This window comes from Eumetopias jubatus, unplaced genomic scaffold (assembly GCF_037043125.1).
Source record: "Eumetopias jubatus isolate StellerSeaLion01/CBP00866 unplaced genomic scaffold, mEumJub1_p1.0 scaffold_8, whole genome shotgun sequence".
In the NCBI taxonomy this organism is placed as follows: Eukaryota; Metazoa; Chordata; class Mammalia; order Carnivora; family Otariidae; genus Eumetopias; species Eumetopias jubatus.
In genome coordinates this window covers 125,425,331-125,445,384 of record NW_028274814.1, presented here as the reverse complement: position 1 = coordinate 125,445,384, position 20,054 = coordinate 125,425,331, and the positions used below count along the sequence as shown (strand labels likewise).

General features: G+C 35.4%; 1 protein-coding gene across 3 annotated transcripts in view; it reads right to left on the bottom strand.

The window, feature by feature from the left end:
* Nucleotides 1–20,054, bottom strand: part of WASHC4 (WASH complex subunit 4) — a 69,814-nt gene that overhangs the window by 13,618 nt on the left and 36,142 nt on the right. For all 3 annotated transcript variants that reach the window (XM_028121591.2, XM_028121592.2, XM_028121590.2), the window contains exons 23-32: nt 18,924–18,998; nt 18,539–18,643; nt 15,984–16,118; nt 14,296–14,404; nt 9,946–10,012; nt 9,403–9,489; nt 5,190–5,337; nt 2,842–2,938; nt 2,140–2,336; nt 1,527–1,623 (exon numbers count right to left, since the gene is read on the bottom strand). In XM_028121591.2, coding sequence (XP_027977392.1) covers nt 1,527–1,623; nt 2,140–2,336; nt 2,842–2,938; nt 5,190–5,337; nt 9,403–9,489; nt 9,946–10,012; nt 14,296–14,404; nt 15,984–16,118; nt 18,539–18,643; nt 18,924–18,998 — 1,117 coding nt within the window. The remainder of the gene's footprint in view (nt 1–1,526; nt 1,624–2,139; nt 2,337–2,841; nt 2,939–5,189; nt 5,338–9,402; nt 9,490–9,945; nt 10,013–14,295; nt 14,405–15,983; nt 16,119–18,538; nt 18,644–18,923; nt 18,999–20,054) is intronic.

Here is a 20,054-nt window from a genome sequence, read left to right as displayed (position 1 = left end):
TTTTTTACTGTGATTATGATAAAATAAATTCCTGTTTTTTCATGCAAAATGTCACATGCGCATGTTTCATTAACGGAGGAAAACTATCTCATGTCTCCTGCAACTCTGACTACACATCTGAGCAACCCTGAACTAAGAGCCCTAAAACAGAAGAACCTGGGCATGTGGGCGATACACATCAGCCAGAATCACAGAGTTCATTAAGAACAGTCCAAAGCAAGGAGTTCCACTGAGACAGAAAGGTTCGTCTGTTTTGCCTTAAATGCTTTAGGCCTTAAAGTAAATATCTAATCCACCTGCAGAGTCTTCCCAGTAAGCTCCGCTGGAGACAAGCTTCTGGCAGGAAACGCCTGAGCAGAACCTAAGCAATAACTGAATTTCCTCATAATTTAGATCAACCTCACTCAAATTCTTCCAATCCACCTTAGCCTTGGAAAAGGACCCAAACAGAATATATACACATTTTCATGTAATAAATACTGAACATCTTCCAGGTAATAGCCTGAAATCACTTTCAAGCACATAATTATTACTTAGTCTAGATTCCAAAAATGCCTGCATATCCTAATTATTAATATAGTATTTAATTTATGCAACATAATCTGGGAATAGATACTTGATATAAGTGGTCTGCCCAAAAGAATCACCTCTATTCAGTGTAAAAATATATATATATTTTAAAATTTAACAAAATAAGATTAACAAAATCATCTTATTTTATGAAATATAAGTTTTATGCCTTGATTTGTGAAATACAAATAAGAAAACAGGAAAAAGGGCAAACGTGAAAACTCAACTCAGTTGCTGTATCTAGTTTTGAGCTTCCGCGCAAAGAGGAAAACCTAAGTTACATAATTTCTGTAAAAGAAAAGAGGAAACATCCATTCTTCAGGGAAGACAACTGTTCCCTACATTTTAAATCTGAGAGATATGTATCATATGAGTCCTTAAGTATGAAATAAGCAATTTACACCATTCTACAAAGAATACAATGGACACAATCCTTTCCGTATGACTCAAGTTCACGGATATGACAATCAGTTATCAGGGCTGCACTGCGCGCTGATTCTGGCTATGGTGGAGAGCAGGAGGCCTTTAACCACGACACTACACAGAGCCCCTACTGTTCTACTACCTCCTCAGCCACCTGTCCTATCTCATTCAGTCTGTGTCTAGTTATCAGCAGCTCTGCCTTCAGAAAACATTTAGTGTTCCTCCTAATCTGTTCCTTCTTGTCAGACATGAATTGAAGGGTGAAAGAAAAAACTTTTTAAATTTTATTTAAGAAAAGATGAAACTGATTAAAAAGTTACCCCAGACTGAAATGTAAAAACTATGTAAATTTCTTTTCGGTTTCACAAATGATCCATGTAGGCTGTAACTTTTTTTTTTTAAAGGCATTTCTAGGTCTGAATTATTTTCCAAAAGGAAAAGGAAGCTGGAATTCTGACCAGATAAAATGGGGCATTAGCGGCTACTACTAAAGATTTATTATTGGTCTTTCCAAATTTAAGCCACTCACTGACCTTTCTCTTTCTTTTCTTGGTTTTCTTCAGCCGCAGTCTTGTCTGCTCTGAAGAAAATTCTTGCACTGCTCAGTGAGAAATAGAGCAATTCAAATTCCTAAGTAAATAAAAAAATGTAAAATAAAAGCTGAAAATATTTCTTACAGCAAAATATTATTATAAATCTGTAACTTCTAAAAAGCTCTACTGTAAATCATAAATACATAAACTGAACTAGGGGCACCTGGTTCTCTCACTTAGCACACAGATGGAAGGTTTCAGAAAAACCTCCACTGCTAAGCAGCTGCCTTCAGCTCAGATCATGGTCTCCAGGTCTGGGATGGAGCCCCGGGTTGGGTTGGGTCAGGTTGGGACGGGCTCCTTGCTCAGTGGGGAGTCTGTTTCTCCCTCTCCCCCTGCCCCACACCCTGCTCATGCTCTAATAAATAAAATCTTAAAAAAAAAAATGAACTAAGTAATCCCATCCATTTTTAATACGGAATCAAATGGCTTCCAAATGCCATTCTTTTAAAATATACTTATTACCACTATTCATTTCACTTGTTTAAAAGGGGGTTTCCATAGAGTTTGTTTTTTCAGCTATCAAGCAGATTTGACTACTGTTCTCCTCCACCTGCAGACAGACATCCAACCGCTTCTGAGTGAGATTCATGGTTTGCAGTAGCTTTTCATCTTGACCGGCGGACTGTACATTCTGTTGCTTAGCAACTGCTCGTATCTCCTTCATGTACTTCTCTCTAACAGACTGGAACCAGTGAAGGGAGTCAAATTCCTGGTACTGATCCAAAAGCTTCAAAATGTAAGCCACACCTGCAGTCGTCAGCAAAACCAAAGCTAAATTACAAAGAGCACAGAAATTGTATTCTACTCCTTTAAAAAAAGATATGAAAGTATAAAGAACGAAAAATAAACCCATCAAGAAAAAAAGAAACAACAAGGCTATGAAAATCACTTAGACCATGGATGGAAGGCTGCAGAAAAACCTCCACTGCTAAACAGCCAGCAACTAAGGAAGCTGCAGGGAAACTCAACACAAGATGCTAAAACTCTAAAACCACCACCACAACAAAGTCTAAATATTAGGTCCAACGAGAATAAGTGATTAGCAATACCAAGGGGGCATGAATGATAGTTATAAAATGATGGAAAGCAAGTACTACCCAACAGATGACCTAGTTAAAAAATAAAGAGTAACACTGCTCAGGAAAAAAACGAATCTACAAAAAGCACAAAGACCTATTAAGCAAATGTTTCTAAAAATCCATTATAATAGGCGAACATAAAATTAATGGAAGAACAATTCCATTAAGCTTACCCATGGCAAAGCCATCATCAGTAAAAGCAGCTCCAATTTTATTTTTTTTATTCAATTTCTCCTTGCAGCTAATGGAATGCTCTACAAAGTTGAGAGTCTAAAAAGATATAATATATTAGAGAAACAACTGTGCTAAAATATCTTCAGAATTTAGTTCCTAAAACAGACATTTCAAAAATTATAAACAGGCTCTCTTCTAGGTTCCTGACCTTTTGATTTGAGACATCTTCCTCATATAAATAGCCTCCTGGTGAGATCACAATCTGTACCAGTATCTTTTAATGGCTCCTCTTTCTGAGTCCTTTAACAACAAGCACTCTCTCAATCACCGATCACCACTTACCCAAGCACAGTGCCTTGTATATGGTTCCTCATAAAATATTATGGACATTTTACAGATGAGGACACTGAGGCTTGAGAGGCTAAGTAACTTGCCCAAAGTCATACTCTAAGTGAAAGCTGGAGTCAGAAAAGTAGGTATGCTTTACTTACTCCAAAGCACAAGTGCTCTTATGGGTGGTAGTCCTTGCTTCTGCCCACCCACTTCACTTCACTAAAACACTATTTCATATCACATGCTTGGTTAAAATGAATTAGTAGTTATTTGGATAAATGAATTCCCCCAAAAACTGCTTCCCTAAAAATTCAGCTCCTACAAAATACCTTATCATTTATTCAACAAAGATTTACTAAAGATTACTATATACCAGGCATTAATTATGATAGGAGTACTATCAAAGAGTCCACACTCTAAAGCAGCACTCTCAGCAAAAATAGAAATACTGTGTATCCTACTATCCAGTACAGTAAGCCCCTAGCCATGTATGGCCACTGAGCACTTGAAATGTGGCTAGCAAAATGGAGGAACTAGATTTTTTTTTATTTTATAAAATTTGAATTAATTTAAGTAGCCACTTACGGCTACATATGGATAGCACAGCTCTAGAGGGGTAGAGAGAGACATGTTAGGAATAATTGTGATATGCTGTGGAAGGTACTATAACAGCCGATGCTGGAAACAAAAATACCAAGTTTCACTTTCTTTGCCTGTAAAACTCACTGGGCAATTAATCATAGATTTGTGAAATCTACCAACTATTATTTAAATCTTTTTTTTAGATAGCTCATTTATGTTTATGTCTTTTTTCTGGAATTAGATGATAAACTCAAGCCCAAGAAGAGTGTCCTATACTTCCTGCAGTGCTATCCGTCACCCGTCACTAACTGAATTCGGACAGCTGCCCTGCAAAACTCTACTCTCCCGTAAGCTCACAATTTGCTATTTACTATGGCTTCAATATACTGTCCTTCAAATTAAAAAAATATGATGAGGTCACCCTAAGTTAACTACACTGTTATCCAAGTATAACTAAGACAGATTTGCTTCCAGTCTGACACTATTTTAGGATGAAAAGATGTTTGCTACATCACAGTTACAACATATAATTATGGTAAAGCATTAACAATTATGATAGAGCATTAACAATAAACATATTAAAAACAGTAGAAAAGAACATTTACAAAGAAAAAAGCTGTCCACAGACCATCCTCTACTTCCAAAGGATTATAATGGCAATAATAGGTAAGAAGATACGTTAACAAGTCAGGCAGCAATGTGAAAATTTATTACTCTTTATCAAAGTTAGATGTAATCAAAAGCCACATTTGTCTAGTGATATTTAGATTTTAGAGCTACCCATTTACAATTTTTTTTTTTAAAAACAGTATTATTATAGAAATCTTCAGGGAAACATAACTCTTACTGCTAGTATGCCGCTCTCTTAACTCCGTTTTCCCCACTACAACAACTGTCTGTATGATGTGATTTGGAGTAACCTGAGCTGTATTTAGATGGCAACATTATAGAACTAGAGGAGTACACACGGTATATACTATGAGGAAGCACTTAAAATGTAATCTAGATGTTAGTATTTACTACTGTACAGAGAAAAGTTGTCCTTAAACAGTAATACTTTTAAGGGACATGTGAGAAATAACTTCCTATTTTAACAGTTAGAAGTTAGTCTACATTAATCACTTAAAATGATTATATGGTATAATCAGCCCAAAGATTATATGGTGTATATATAATGGAGTACACTCAATTTAAACAACACTAGATTTTTCTAGCAGTTACTAACAAATAAAAATCCATCTCAACTGTAAAATAAGTTTCTGCATAACTAGTTAAGTAAAATTCCTAGGCCACCTTCACTGAGATCACATTTAGCTTTTATCTACAACCAGAAAGTAATATAGTCTACTATGTGCATTTTCTGCTACAAAGAAACTGGATCTGTTTACTAACTTTTTAAAAAAAATTCACTTTGGGTACTAAAAATACTCACCAGAGGAGGAACAATGATATAGAAATTTCGAAGATGTATATTCTTTGGCCTTCGAAATTCTGGAGCAAAAACATCTACAAGCATTTTGAAATATTCTGTGCCTTCAGCAGAATTTCGTGTGTGGTCACTGAGGACTGAATCCAAATGCCTAAAATAGAAAACATTATTTACCTGGTTCCTTTCTCGAAAGAAGGTATGGCTATCTCATCTATCTAATCTATCTATCTATTTGAGAGAGAGACAGAGAGTGTGCACGCACGCCACATGTGTGCGAGGGTGGGGAGGTGGGAGGTGGGGCAGAGGGAGAGAGAGAATCTTAAGCAGGCTCCATGCCCAACATGGAGCTTGACATGTGCAGCTCGATCTCATAACCCTGAGATCATGACCTGAGATGAAATCAAGAGTCAGACCAACTGAGCCACCCAGACACCCGAAGCGTCCCAATTCTTGATTTCGGCTCAGGTCATGTTCTCAGGGTTATGAGATTGAGCTCCACCTCAGGCTCCATGGTCAGCAGGGAGTCTGCTTGAGATTCTCTTCCTCTCCCTCTGCTTTCCCCCACAACCCGCAAAATAAATAATCTTAAAAAAAAAAAAAAAAAGTCATACGTTTAACCGGCTGAGCCACCCAGGCACCCCAAGAAGATATGGCTTTTTAAATCCATCTCTCATCACCTTAGATGAGAGTACTCAAAAGTATAAAACACTGTAAGACATTTCTAAGTCAATTTCCTTGGAGTTCAGAATGAACTCATTTCCATATAAAAAAAAAAGCTGATCACTATTGCTTAATTAATTTAGTCCCTAATATAAAATATGTACAGCATCTTAGAACTTAAAGTTTTGTATTTCTTCTTCCCACAATAAGTCCTGTAGAATTCCATTTCACTGTAAATAAATTCCTCATTTTAACTGTCTTCACTAATGCTTCTTCTGTACCTCCCTACCTCAACTGGAACCTGGCTCCTTTTCAAAAACTTAGCTTCCCACTTAACGTTCAGAAACATAAGCTGCTTTTTCTCCTTCATCCATGACTTATACCTACCACCACTTTCAAATTATTCCCACACCACTAAAAGGTAGGAATCTCTCCTTTGAGACTCACGTGATACCACTATATCCACTACCTAACTACTCCTTCCTGAAAGCAGATTTCCTTTTAAACCACTGCCCTACCTTTATTTATCTCAGACTATAATATGTATTTTCGCTCTCTATCATTCTGGAAGACTTCATTGCTCATTTAGATAATCAATTCATTATCATAATTCCACAACTTCTTGACTTCACCTGCCATGAACTTTCCTTCACTTGATGTCAGTCATCCACTCCTTTGCACGGATCTGGACCTTGTTATTAGCAGACAGCTTTACCCTAGCGATCTTAAAAGACAATATCCCACTTCTCTGACCTCCTGGAACTGCTTCAAAAATATTTTTAAAAAATATCATCAATTTTTAAATGAATGACATCATTTAATAAGAATAACAGTCTGATTTTCTTCTTTGACATACAAGCCATAAACTAATCATTTCAGGGCACAGGACTTTAAATATATTATTAACTGTACATGGCTTCTTTAATTTGGCAAAAAACTAAGCTACCTAATAGACTATTTCAAAGCAAATCTTGTGTTGGGGCCTTATTCTCATAAACATGCACACACATTTTCCATTTCTTTTCATTTAAAACAAATTTTTAAGCCTACTGAAGTTAAAATATAGTGTACTAGACACCTATTTACCCCTCACCTAGATACACCACTTAACATCTGCCACATTTCTTTTTCCCAAAACATTTCAAGTTGGCAGATTCCATGTCACTTAGCCCACAAATGCTTTTAATATGAATCTGTTAAGAACCAAGACATTTTCTTACAAAGCCACAATATATCATTACACCCCAAAATACAGTATTATCTAATGTACATAAACTCTAATTTCCTCAATTATCCCCCAAATGTTTTTTTTTTTCCTCATCAAAGGTAAATTAGGGATTACCTACTGCATTTGGTCATCAGGTCTCTTTAGTTTCCTAATCTAGAAGAGTCTCTTTGCCTTTTTTGTCCTTTATGACATGTGACATTTTTTAAGAGTCTAGGCCAGGTGTTTCATAGAATGCCCCACCCTCTGAAGGTCTCAGATGGTTTCCACATAATAAATTCAGAGTAAACCTTTCTGGTAAGAACACAACATGGGTATTTGCCATTACACTGCATCAGGAGGTCCCATAATATCAGTGTGTGCTGTTAACTGGTCATGTTATATTTGATCGTTTGGGGGAATACATCAATCTTTCTAAAGACAGTTTTCCCTTTTGTGGCTATTAAACAATCTGTGGAATAATCTTCTGATAGTGAATGAATACTCTGTTCTCCAAAACTGTTTTACTGATGATTTTTGTCTGTTTTCAAGCATTATAGTGGTGGTTGCAAAACAGTGATTTCTCCCTAGATTTTCTCATCCATTCTGTATCGATTAGCTGGCGTTCTTCTGTAAAGAAGGAACTTTCCCTCTGCTCCTTTCATACCATCACTGGGGCTCATAATTTCTTTATTCAATGTGTTATAATCAATTTCTACCATTATTAGTTTATTAATTTGAGAGAGAGAGAACAAGAGAGCGTGCAAGTACACAAGTGGCAGAGGGGCAGAGCGAGAGAATCTTTTTTTTTTTTTAAAGATTTTATTTATTTGACAGAGAGAGACACAGCGAGAGAGGGAGCACAAGAAAGGGGCGCGGGAGAGGGAGAAGCAGGCTTCCCGCATAGCAGGGAGCCCGATGTGGGGCTCGATCCCAGGACCCTGGAACCATGACCTGAGCCGAAGGCAGACGCCTAATGACTGAGCCACCCAGGCGCCCTGGGAGAGACAGAATCTTAAGCAGACTCCCCACTGAGCTCAGAGCCCGACAAGAGGGGCTGGATCCCACAACCCTGAGATAACTTGAGCTGAAATCAAGAGTTGGACACTCAACTGACTAAGCCACCCAGGTACCCCACAGCCATTATTCTTTCTGAGATTCAAACTGTCTCCACTTTGTCCAGGGGTGCCCCTTCATGCCTGAGTCAAAAAACTGTTACAATTATTAATAATAAAATTTAAAGTTTTCTAAATAATTTTTTTAACAATTCTACAGGCCTCTCTCAAGTTTTAAATTGTTTCAAATTCCTCAAGTCTGTAGGTCTGCACTCTCCAGTAAGATAGCCATCAGTTATTTAAATTTAAATGAAATAAAATTTTAAATTCAATTCCCTCCTCCCATTAGCCCTGTTTTAAGTGTTCAAGAGCCATATATGGTAATGGCTACTGTACTGGACAATGTTACTCTAGATTACATGAAATGAAGGACTGGTATTCTAGAACTGTGTTGGCAAACAAATATAAAAAAAAGTTAAACAGGTGAAATTAATTTTATTAATGAGGTATTTGGCATTTTTTTAGACTAAATCCTCAAAATTAGTTATATACTTTAAACTTCAGCACATTTCAATTTAGACTAGTCACATTTCAGATGCTCAACAGCCACAGTGGCTAGGGGCTACTATATTAGCATGTTCTAGAAGATTCCTTTCTAGTGAAGTTGGAAAAATCTCAAATTGTAGTCTTAAAAAAACTATTTCATAAACTGAGACCATAACTTGTATAATAAAAACACAAAAATATAAGTGTATATATTACCCTCTAATCTTCCCTTTTTTTTTTAAATGGAGTCTTTTTTTTTTTTTTAAGATTTTATTTATTTATTTGACAGAGAGATAGAGAAAGAGCACAAGTAGGCAGAGCGGCAGGCAGAGGGAAAGGGAGCAGCAGGCTCTCCACTGAGCAGGAAGCCGGACGTGGGGGCTCAATCCCAGGACCCTGGGATCATGACCTGAGCAGAACACAGCCACTTAACCAACTCAGCCACCCAGGCGCCCCTCTAATCTTCCCTTTAAAATGATTTTATTATAAACATATACTTTTTTTATTTTTTAAGATTTTATTTATTTACTTGAGAGAGAGAATGAGAGCGAGCGAGCACATGAGAGGGGGAAGGGTCAGAGGGAGAAACAGACTCCCCGCTGAGCAGGGAGCCCGATGTGGGACTCAATCCTGGGACTCCAGGATCATGACCTGAGCCAAAGGCAGTCGCCCAACCAACTGAGCCACCCAGGCGCCCATAAACATATACTTTTTAAGTCTCCAAATTTAGATTATTTCAAAATTAGATTACCTTGCTGCTTTTAATGTTTCTTCTGCAAGACCTTCTTCTTTTACTAGTTCTTCAAAATTTACAATATCTTCAAGATCAGGCACAAATCTAAGAATATGGGAAACAGTTTTATTAAGTTAAATATGCACAACTGACACAGATATGAAAGTGGTATTGTAAAGCTAAATTTTTCAACTATGTATTTGGAAAGAACTTTGCATTTCAGTTCTATTATTAACATAACCAATTTAATTCTAAAATTGTCTTTTAGATATGAATAATCAAATTTTAATCCTTAAAGTCATGTAATCTTTAGAACCATTCAAACTGTACTGATAAGTTAACTATAACTTTAAGAGAAAGATTTTCAAAGATCTGCTACAGTCTTAAAATTCAAGAAAAAAAATTTAACCAGTAGAATTAATGGTTTTCTTCCATATTTTATCTCAAAATATACCAGTAAGAAAAAACCTGTCTACAATATCAACTACAATAAAGATAAATTTAAATGACATAAAATTTTTAAATGGCATAAGCAAGGCAAAACGATGTGTGCATCCGTACCTGATGGCGTTGCTGCTACAGTGGAGGCCACCAGATCTTATCATCCGTATATAGCCCATAGCGTTACCTTAAAAATCACACACACACACACATACACACACACATCAGATATTTATACAAATAATTCTAAACTCTAACAATCAGGAATACAGTCATATATAGCAGTCAATTACCAGGTTTCACCACTCTTAAGTACCAAAGGATTCTTTTCTGTTTTACTTTAGTTCTTGCTCCATAAAAGTAAAACTTACATATTAGTGTGCCTAAAATATAAATATACACAGCTATATCAAAAAATGTGACTGACATTTGATAAACAATTTCATTAAATGACTACATTTTTAAAAAACATAGTCAATAATTTCTTCATTATCACATCGAGTGCCTCCCTCTCTCTTTCCTCCCCTCGCCACCCCACACATGCAATTGGAAATGATATCAAGAAATCTTTACTTGATGCCTCCAAATTATACCTCCAGCCTGGACTACTCTTCCCGGTTTTTTAATCCAATGCCTATGCCTTCATGACTAAGAAAAAATTTTAATTTAGTATGTTCAAGTCAAACTCAAGATCCTCACCCTGTTATATTTCCTATCTCAAAGAAACTGACATTTCCATCCTGCTCAGGCAAAATGTCTTGAAGTCATCCCTGACTCCTTTCTTTCTTTCATACTTCATTATCTAAGCAATGGGCAAATTATACTAGCTCTACCTTCAGAATGTGGCCAGAATCCCTTTTCATGTTCACAGCTATGACCCTATACCAAACCAATACATCTCTTGCCTATACCTCTGCAATATGTAAAGACCTCCTGATTTCCCTCCTTCCACCTTCAGCATCCTGCCTCCTAATCTTATATCTACATAGCAGCAGTGCTGGTGGTTCTTTTCAAACTAAGTTGGAACATATCCTTTCCTTTTCTGAAAACTCTACAATGGCTTTCCATCTCAATAAGATCCAAATCTCTTATGTGGTCAACAAAGCCCTGTGTGATCTTGCCCCTTGCTAGTGTTCTGATATCCTGCCCTACCACTCAGGACTTTACTAACTCCTCCATTCTGGCCCCTATTTCCCAAAAATGCTAAAGAGACTCAGGACTTCGGCACTTACTATCACCTCTCTCTGATAACGCTCTTTCCCTGAATATGCACATGGCTTATTCCCTGATGTTATTTAGGTCTCTGCTCAAATGTCATCTCCTTAGAGATTTCCCTGAACATCACTGAACAGCACTGCCCAAAACCATTATATCTCCTTACCCAACACTTAACACTGACATATTCTGTATCTTTTTATTTGTGTCTTTCCCAGCTGGCATGCAAAATCCATGACACAGTTTCTGTTCTCACTGCTCCATCCCTAGAGCCAACATATCCTGGCACATAGTAGGAATTCAATAGTACAGTTGACCCTTGGACAACATGGGAGTTAGGAGCGCCAAACCCCCCCATATCCACACAGTTGAAAATCTGCATATAACTTCTGACTCCCCCAAAACTTAACTACTAATAGCTTACTATTAACCGGAAGCCTTAACTGGTGACATAAATAGTCAATTAACACATTTTTTGTATGTTACTTATATACTGTGTCCTTACAATAAAGCCAGAGAAAAGAAAATGTTAAGAAAATCATAAGAGAAAACACATTTACAGTACTGTACTGTATTCACCCAAAAAAATCTGCATATAAGAGGACTTGCACAATTCAAACACATGTTCAAGAGTCACCTATATATTGCTCAACTGAACTGAAATTAGTTGGGAGAAAGAACAGACAAAAAGGTAAGAAGCAGTTAATATTTCACAATCATTACAGTAATACATGCTTTACATACACTATCTCACCTAATGTTTTTTAGCAACTCTCAAAGTAAGTATTACTGTATCTATTTTAGGCTTACCCCAATATGAGAGATACATCTTCTAAGATGCAGAAGATAATACGTATCTTAGAAAAATAAAACACCTGGTTTCATTGTTTTCCTACAATTGGCAGAACAGTATCTGGCAGATCAAAATGTGCTAGTGAGAGGCAAGTATAGAGCAACAGTCAGGAGGAACCTCTGAAGCTAGACTTCTTGGGTTCAATGGACTCTGCCACTTTTTAGCAAGAAGATCTACGCCAAGTTATAAAGTTTGTATCTCAGTCTCCTCATCTGTTTCATTAAGCTCTACAGGGCAGAGATTTTGTTTAATGCCTGTTGTCCTCAATAAATACCTGTAGAATGAATGAGTAGTAATACCCATAGCACTGTGAGTTTTATATGAGTTAGAACCAATAAAGCACTCAGAACAGCTCTGGCACATAGTAAATGCTCAATAAATGTTAGTGGTGGTGGTGATTATGTCAGCAGGCAGGTTATTATTAGACAAAAGGACTTTTCCTTTTGCTCCCAACTCTCAGAGTTCTTACTCTTTTTCTCAAGATATTTAACACACTCAAAAACACATTATTATGCCTTATAAAGAGATTGAGAATTTATATTTTCTAAGAAGAGAATAAAGAATAAAATCCTGGAACAAAGTGAAAAGGATAATATTCACCAAATGTTGAACGCATCCTGGTGGCAACTGAGGTGACACTATTTTTTGTGTATTTGGGGAATATGTGTATTTTGATGTGTACTGGGGGGAAATGACTAGCAATAGTAAGCTCATAATTTAAGGATTATTTCATAAGACAAAATTATACCTTAAAAAATATAAAAACATTAATAGGGCAAGCAGTACTCACATGTGGGGAAAACCTCTGACACTGGTATGCAAATAAATGAAGTTTTAAGCAACAATGCTTTAGAAAAACAGCTCTTCATCTGAGGTCCATGGACTCTAACTTTAAGCACCTGAATTCTGGTATAATAACATGCAAAACTGTATGTATAGTATATGGTTCTGGAGGAAACCAATCCAGAGTTTTCATCAGATTCTCAAAAAGGGTTAAGATGTATTACTCCAGAAGTTTACAATCTAATATGACATCAAATGTCTCTACAAAGAAAACTGTACTTGTGGGACAATACCTCATTAAATTGTTTAAAATTTAAAAAGTCAAATGTAAAATTCTCTAAGTTCTTGTACTAATACATAATAGAAATGTCTAATATGTAAACCAATTAATTTATAAAACTTAAGCTAGTGTTCAGTGACTTTACTCCAGAACTAAATCCTTCCAATATCTTCCCCACTAGTAAATTTAAAGCCCCTCGAGAATGAAGGCTATCTCCTTTCTCAGCATCTGGAAGAGTATTTGGTACAACAGATTCCTGGTAAATGTCTGATAAATGAATGAATCTCAGGAAGTGAAATTTTACCAAATTGTAGTCAATAAGAATTTACTAACTGCTTGGAGTCGACAACTGTGAAGAATATAAAATACCTTTAGACTTAAGTTAAAAAAACCCGGTTTAAGTCCGAGCAACACTACTTCTCTGAGTTTCTCTTTTCTCATCTTTAAAATGATGATTACACGCCTCTCACATAGGGTTTCTGTGAGGACATTACCAGAAATAATGTGTGTGGAAAGCTCAAATAAGTACAGCTTTGTTAATCTCTGATTACTAAATGTAGTTCTTGCTTTTAAATATAATATAACACATTTCAGAAGACAAGTTCTACCTGTGAGGCAGGACAACTTGAGAAATTATATACAAATATGGAAGGATATAACACAGAAAATTATAATATTTAACATTTCACCTTTAATTAAACTTATTTCTAAGTAATGTAACTTATTTACTTATATTAATTAACTTTTCACATAAATTATTTTATACATTTGCACTTAGGCTGCAACTTCAGGGAACTAGTTTCGTTTTTTTTTTTTTTTTTTTTTAAGATTTTATTTATTTGACAGAGAGAGCATAAGCAGAGGGAGCACAGGCAGAAGGAGAGGGAGAAGCAGGCTCCGCGCTGAGCAGACAGCCCAACACGGGACTCAATCCCAGGACCCTGGGATCATGACCTGAGCCAAAGGCAGCCACTTAACCGACTGAGCCACCCAGGCGCCCAGGGAACCAGTTTCTAAAGCCCAAAGCAGTGCCATGAACAGGGTAAGTACCTACTAGTTACCAGCTGACTATTATGAGCAGGATATCTGAGATGAGTTAAATATATTTTTAATTTAATTGAAGAGGTTTTGTTCAGTACATATTAGTCCACAGTGTATCAATTATTTCTGTACCAAGAGTCTAATCATACTTGAAAAACTTTTGCTAAGAACATTACTCTAGTGGAATAAAATCGATCTCAGGCACTCAGATATTGAGTTGTTTATTTATATGAGATATTTAAGGAGAAAGATTCTTGGAATTTGTATTTTATTTCCCAACTCTTTTATAATAACTTACCAATCTGGCTGATGAGTTGCCTGAACTGATCAAGATAGCTTTGTCCCTCTGGGGTAATTCCAAGTTTTCTGATGCCACGGTTGAATTTTTCTGCTCTTTCAAAAGGATACTAAAGAGATAGTTTGAAGACTACCTTTATTAATAAAGACCCCTAAAGCATAAAATGCCTATAAAATCAACCATGCTAATACCACTTGCCTTCCTAATTTTGTCATTGTCTTTAAAAAAAAAACACTCAAATCTAATGACAAAAAATTTATAGCACAAAAACTACCAATGTTCAAGGTCAATATAAATTAAATTTCTTTTTGCCACTAGCTAAGGAAAATAACTATTAAAGTCACCAAATTTAAGTTTTCCACCACCATTATTAGTCTCCCAACATCCAACTACTTTATTAGATAGACAAAAGAAAGCAATTCCTCCTAGAAACATTTCTTCAGAGATGTCCAACCAACCTCCTGTGGGTTGAATAGGTATTATACATATAAACATACTCCTTCCCAAATAATACACATTAGCTGAGCTAAAATTTCTAATTGTATCACCAATAAAAAATGATTTTTCAAGTCTTAGCTGATTAAAAGAGTTAGGAAATTACTCATTTTATATTAATAACAAATGGACACAATTCTTACAAACAACAGAATGATTATTTCTCTAAATATAAATAATTACAATAAAAGATAATTAAATTCTCTGATAACCATAATCTGTAATTTTATTAGTTATTTTACTAGGAATGTATGCTGCAAATCAAATATAAAACCCATCTAATAATTATGTTGGCTCTCTATCTACATGGCTACAAGCCTCTATACTAGTACCACTTAAGATTTCTTTTATTATAAAACTCAGTCCAGAGGGTGAAGGGAAAACAGCATTCTTAAAATTACGGATGGGAATATCAATTGGTACAGTGTTTTTAGGGTGTGCAGCAACATGTATCACAATTTAAATATTCATATTTTGTGCCCTAGAAATTTCTCTTCAAGCGATTCACCTTTCAGAATTTTAATAGTCTCCAAATACACAGACATAAATATGTAAAGGATGTTACCTGCAGTACTGTTAATAACACTAAAAAATCAGAAAAACCTAAATATCTGTCAGCTGGAGAAGGTTAAATAAGTTATAGTATACATATTTACTATCAACTGTTAAAAAGAATGAAGCAGATCTATATGTAGAGAACTGTGATAAGTATACTGTAAAATAATCTGTGTAGTATTGCACCATTTTTGTTAGGAAAAAAAGCAGTACACGTAGGTGCAAACAGATGACACAGACATCTAGAAGCATCACATCACAATGTTAACAGCACCTGCCTCCAGAGATGGAATTGGGAGGAAGAGAAATGAGGGAGATCATTTAGTTTATGCACTCTATACTGTTTAAATGTTTCAAAGTGAGCATGTTTTGCTTCTGCGTTATTTAAAATAAAGAGAGAAAAGTAACACCTGGCTATACTGATCCTTACACTGTGGCCTACAGAGAATGCAAGGAGCAGGGTATTATAAGGGGAAATACAAGAAACCTGGAGGCCAGATCTAGGAGACATTATTGTGAAAAATAACTAAAAAAAAAAAAAGAAAACTCCACTACAGAGTCTCATAATGAACTTCAGCATAAACATCTGCTATACACTCAACAGTTCAAACTACCTTAAAAAGAATATGTGAAAATACCTTATGATCATTTTGGTCCTTGACTTCCCTGAAAAACCGAATATCTTTAATCAATCGAGATTTGATATGTTCATCATACATAAATTGGCTGAATATATAGAACTTCTTTTTCAAAAACTGGTAGGTGAAATTAACCTATAAAATTAAAATACAAAAAATTGGACAGTTAATATAAAAATTAATCTAAAATCAATGTGACTAAGTTATCTATAAACTCTAATTTATGTGAGTTTTCATAAAGTCTAATATTTATAAAGTCTAATTCACACTGGACATAATAAATGAAGTTTTTTTATTGCTCAAGTTTACAGAACTTTCTATAAGCTCCCCTTAAATATTTTAACTACACAAAAGGGAAAAAAGGGAAAAAAAGGAAAATATTTTCCTAATAGAAGAGTTACAGTGAGAATCAAAAAATCAGATTTAACACTCTAGTTTTTAAGTAATAAATCACAATTATAAGTTTCTGATCCTCCATCTGCAAGGCTATTTTTTACTAATCTACCTACATGTCTGGAATGATACTGAAGTAAGAAACATGGTGCTCTTTAACTTTCCTGAAGGAAGACATTCAATTATTTATCCAGGAATATTTTGAGCACCTCTTATGTGCAAGGAACGGTCTCTCTGCTCTCATGCTAGACATGGTGCTTGTCATCATGAAGTCTATATTCTAGCAGGAGTGACAGACATTTTAAACAAGTATATGTTAAATAAATTATTAAATCTCAACTGCAATAATTCATATAATGAGAAGCGCCAGTGCTTTGAGAATGAATAATAAAAGGCCCTGACCTAGACTCAGAAAACCCTGAAAAAGTTGAATTTGAGCTGAGATTAAAGCCATAATAACTAGAGGATGGAGGCCCTAGAGGATGAAAGCCCTGTACTAGTCTTCGTCTCCTCCACCCTCAAAAACTACTGTTTTGGCAAATATATGCCATTTTTTTTAACAGTCTTCATTCACCCAGTTTTAGAAATGGGTGCTTTCTCATAACTCTTCTTGTGGCTTAAACACTGCTTTTTCATTTATTTTTTTATTTAAATTCAATTAACATATAGCGTATTATTAGTTTCAGAGGCAGAGCTCAGTGATTCATCAGTCTTATATAATACCCAGAGCTCCTTACATCATGTGCCCTCCTTAATGTCCATCACCCAGTTACCCCAACCCCCCACCCCTCCCCTCCAGCAACCCTCAGTTTGTTTCCTATGGTCAAGCATCTCTTATGGTTTGTCTCCCTCTCTGATTTCATCTTGTTTCATTTTTCCCTCCCTTCCCCTATGATCCTCAAATGCTGCTTTTTCTTGATCTCCCTACTAGTAGTCGTGTTAGCAGAAATAGTCTCTTTATCCTTCCCAATCTTATAATAATGAGTAATGGCCAGTCTCTGATCTTGTCTCTTCTATACTCACTTAGTCATCACCAGACATCAGGAATGTACATTCACTAGTGTGATCAACTGATAAATGACTGTATCCCATGCTAGAGTATAATCACCATGAGAGCGTGAACTGTTTTTCTCACCATAGTGCCCAGCACCGTGCCTCAGACAGATAAAATACACACACAATTATATCTATTACATGAATGAGTATCTAACAAGATGAGGTCAAAGAAGAGTTTATTTATCCTGAAAAGTTCAGACATGACCTCTACTGGGTGACTCCTTATTTTAAATTATAAACTCTGTCTCATTTCTATATTAGTAACCACTAAAACAGAATGCCAATCACATCTCCTATCAGGTCAAATACCTTAATGGCTTCCCCACCAAATATTAAAATGATCCCTATGTAATTTCCAGTTACATAACTCCTTCTTATTCCCTTACTTTCAAATATGCTTAATAATATTTTACTATTCAAGCATTCACACTCTTCATCAAAGAGAAGTGTATCCTGAAAACCAGGTAAATTCAAAGACTTCTCTTGTCCGCAGAAAAAATAGCATACAAATTCAAGTGAGTCTCTCAAGTGATAGAAAGCCCACTTCTAAAATTCAAAATATTTTTAGAAAATTTCTACTTTTATGGATATCAAATAATTATTAAGTTCCCCCCCCCAAAAAAACAGCATGACTGATGTTAAATGAACTGCTATCAATGATTTGCTTGCAAAAGCAACTTTCAAAGAATATCAGACAATCCACACAGATACATATATTTATGTCAATGTGCTCAAATCTCCAGTGCTGTTTATAACGATGATCCTGAGATGGTAAGATATTCAAAAATGCCTTTTGTATCACTGAGCTTCCATCACATCCAACACAATTTCAGTGCCATTTTTTTTTTTAAGATTTTAAGTAATCTCTACAGCCAACATGGGGCTCAAACTCACAACCCCAAGATCAAGAGTCACATGCTCCAGCAACTAAGCCAGCCAGGTACCCCCGCAACATTTTAATTACACCAACCAGAAGAATGGAAACTCAGGTATAATATAAACAAGCAGTAGTGTATGTTTACCAGAATATTCTATGAGAAAACTATCTGCCAAACTACTAAACAGGAGTCTATTACCTACCCAAACCCCCCCAAAAAAGTTCTTACTGTTGTATTCATGATTCCTGTGCCATGTGTTCGAATTGAATTAGCAATATGCCGAATATTAATAGTGTTCAAATGTTTGTTATTGCTTGTTCGTTCAATAAAAATCTGCAACGAAACAAACATATGCTAAACAACAACACAATCCATAGCAACACTGGTCACTTATACAAAGAAAATTTTACAATCTATTTCATTGAAGATAATTTAATTGGAAAGTCATTCAAGAAGATAATATAATCAAAGCAAAGGAATAAAAAGATGATCTCTAAACAATTATATCCCACTTTATTTCACTAGTTTTCACTAATGAGAATCAACTCTTTGCCTCTCAGACTTTCTACAATACATCCACCCGCATTTAAAAAGAATTTTAAAACCTACTCACCTGATTGTTGAGATTATAGAGGTATCGAGACACAAATATATGAATATTTCTCATAATTTCCAAAACATCCAGGCCCTACAAAACAACCCACAAAGTTCTATTATTATTGAAGAGAGACTTGTATCAATATAGTGACTTACTACCAATATTTTTAAATCACTTTAAAAAACAACTATACAACAGGTATGACCAAAGGCTAAGGAGCCTTCTAACTGCTACAATCAGGACTATCTCCTTGGGGAAAAGTGGCTGCTTGTTCTCTGATCCCTTTTGTAAAGACAAGGAGAGTTATGTTTAAAATTTCAGAGATTCATGACTCAATCATTTCCCCACCATTCTTGAGAATATTTCTGTTTGTCTTCCCAAAGATCTTCTGTGTATGTTTTACTAAATAAACTAATGGCCAGATTCTAAAAGGTAGTCAGGATATGTGGTGATATTTATAAAATACATACTGTTTTTCAGGCACGGTGCAAGGTTCTTTATATGTAATTCTCAAAAAAAATGAGGTATTAGTCTTCTAAATTCTACAACTGAGCAAAATGAAGCTAAAGGAGTTCTCCAAGGTCAAACAGCTAGGAAAAGGCAGACCCAGGAATTTTTAGAAAATCGAATTCCAAATCCCTATGCTTCTTTAAATTACACTAGACCACCTTTAACATACAAGTTACTTATGAAGAATCCTTTGTTCTTCAATTATTACTCTAATGTCTAATGGCATCATATAAATTGTCCCACAGCTTTTCTAACTGGGGCTCAAAGGAGCATCACAACACCCATTAAAGTTTTTATCGTTTTTCTCATGTTTCAACCTAAAAATCTGTTTACTTACTTTTTCTCCTACTAGGTTATAAGTACATGAGCTGAATTTTTTTTTTTTTTTAACGTCCCAAAACATCGTTCAGTGCCTGGCATCTTTTCAGTAAATACTAAATGTATAAATGAATGAAAGGATATACAAACTGATCCTAGAATTGCAAAAGGATGGAGGAAAAATTATGATCCTCAAATTCTGGAACTGAATAAATGTTTTTTGATAAATATTATTTTTGGTTTTTCTTATAAAAAATACATGCAAATTAACTGAAAACTTTTAACTTTTGCACTCATGAGATACTACCATATTGTAAA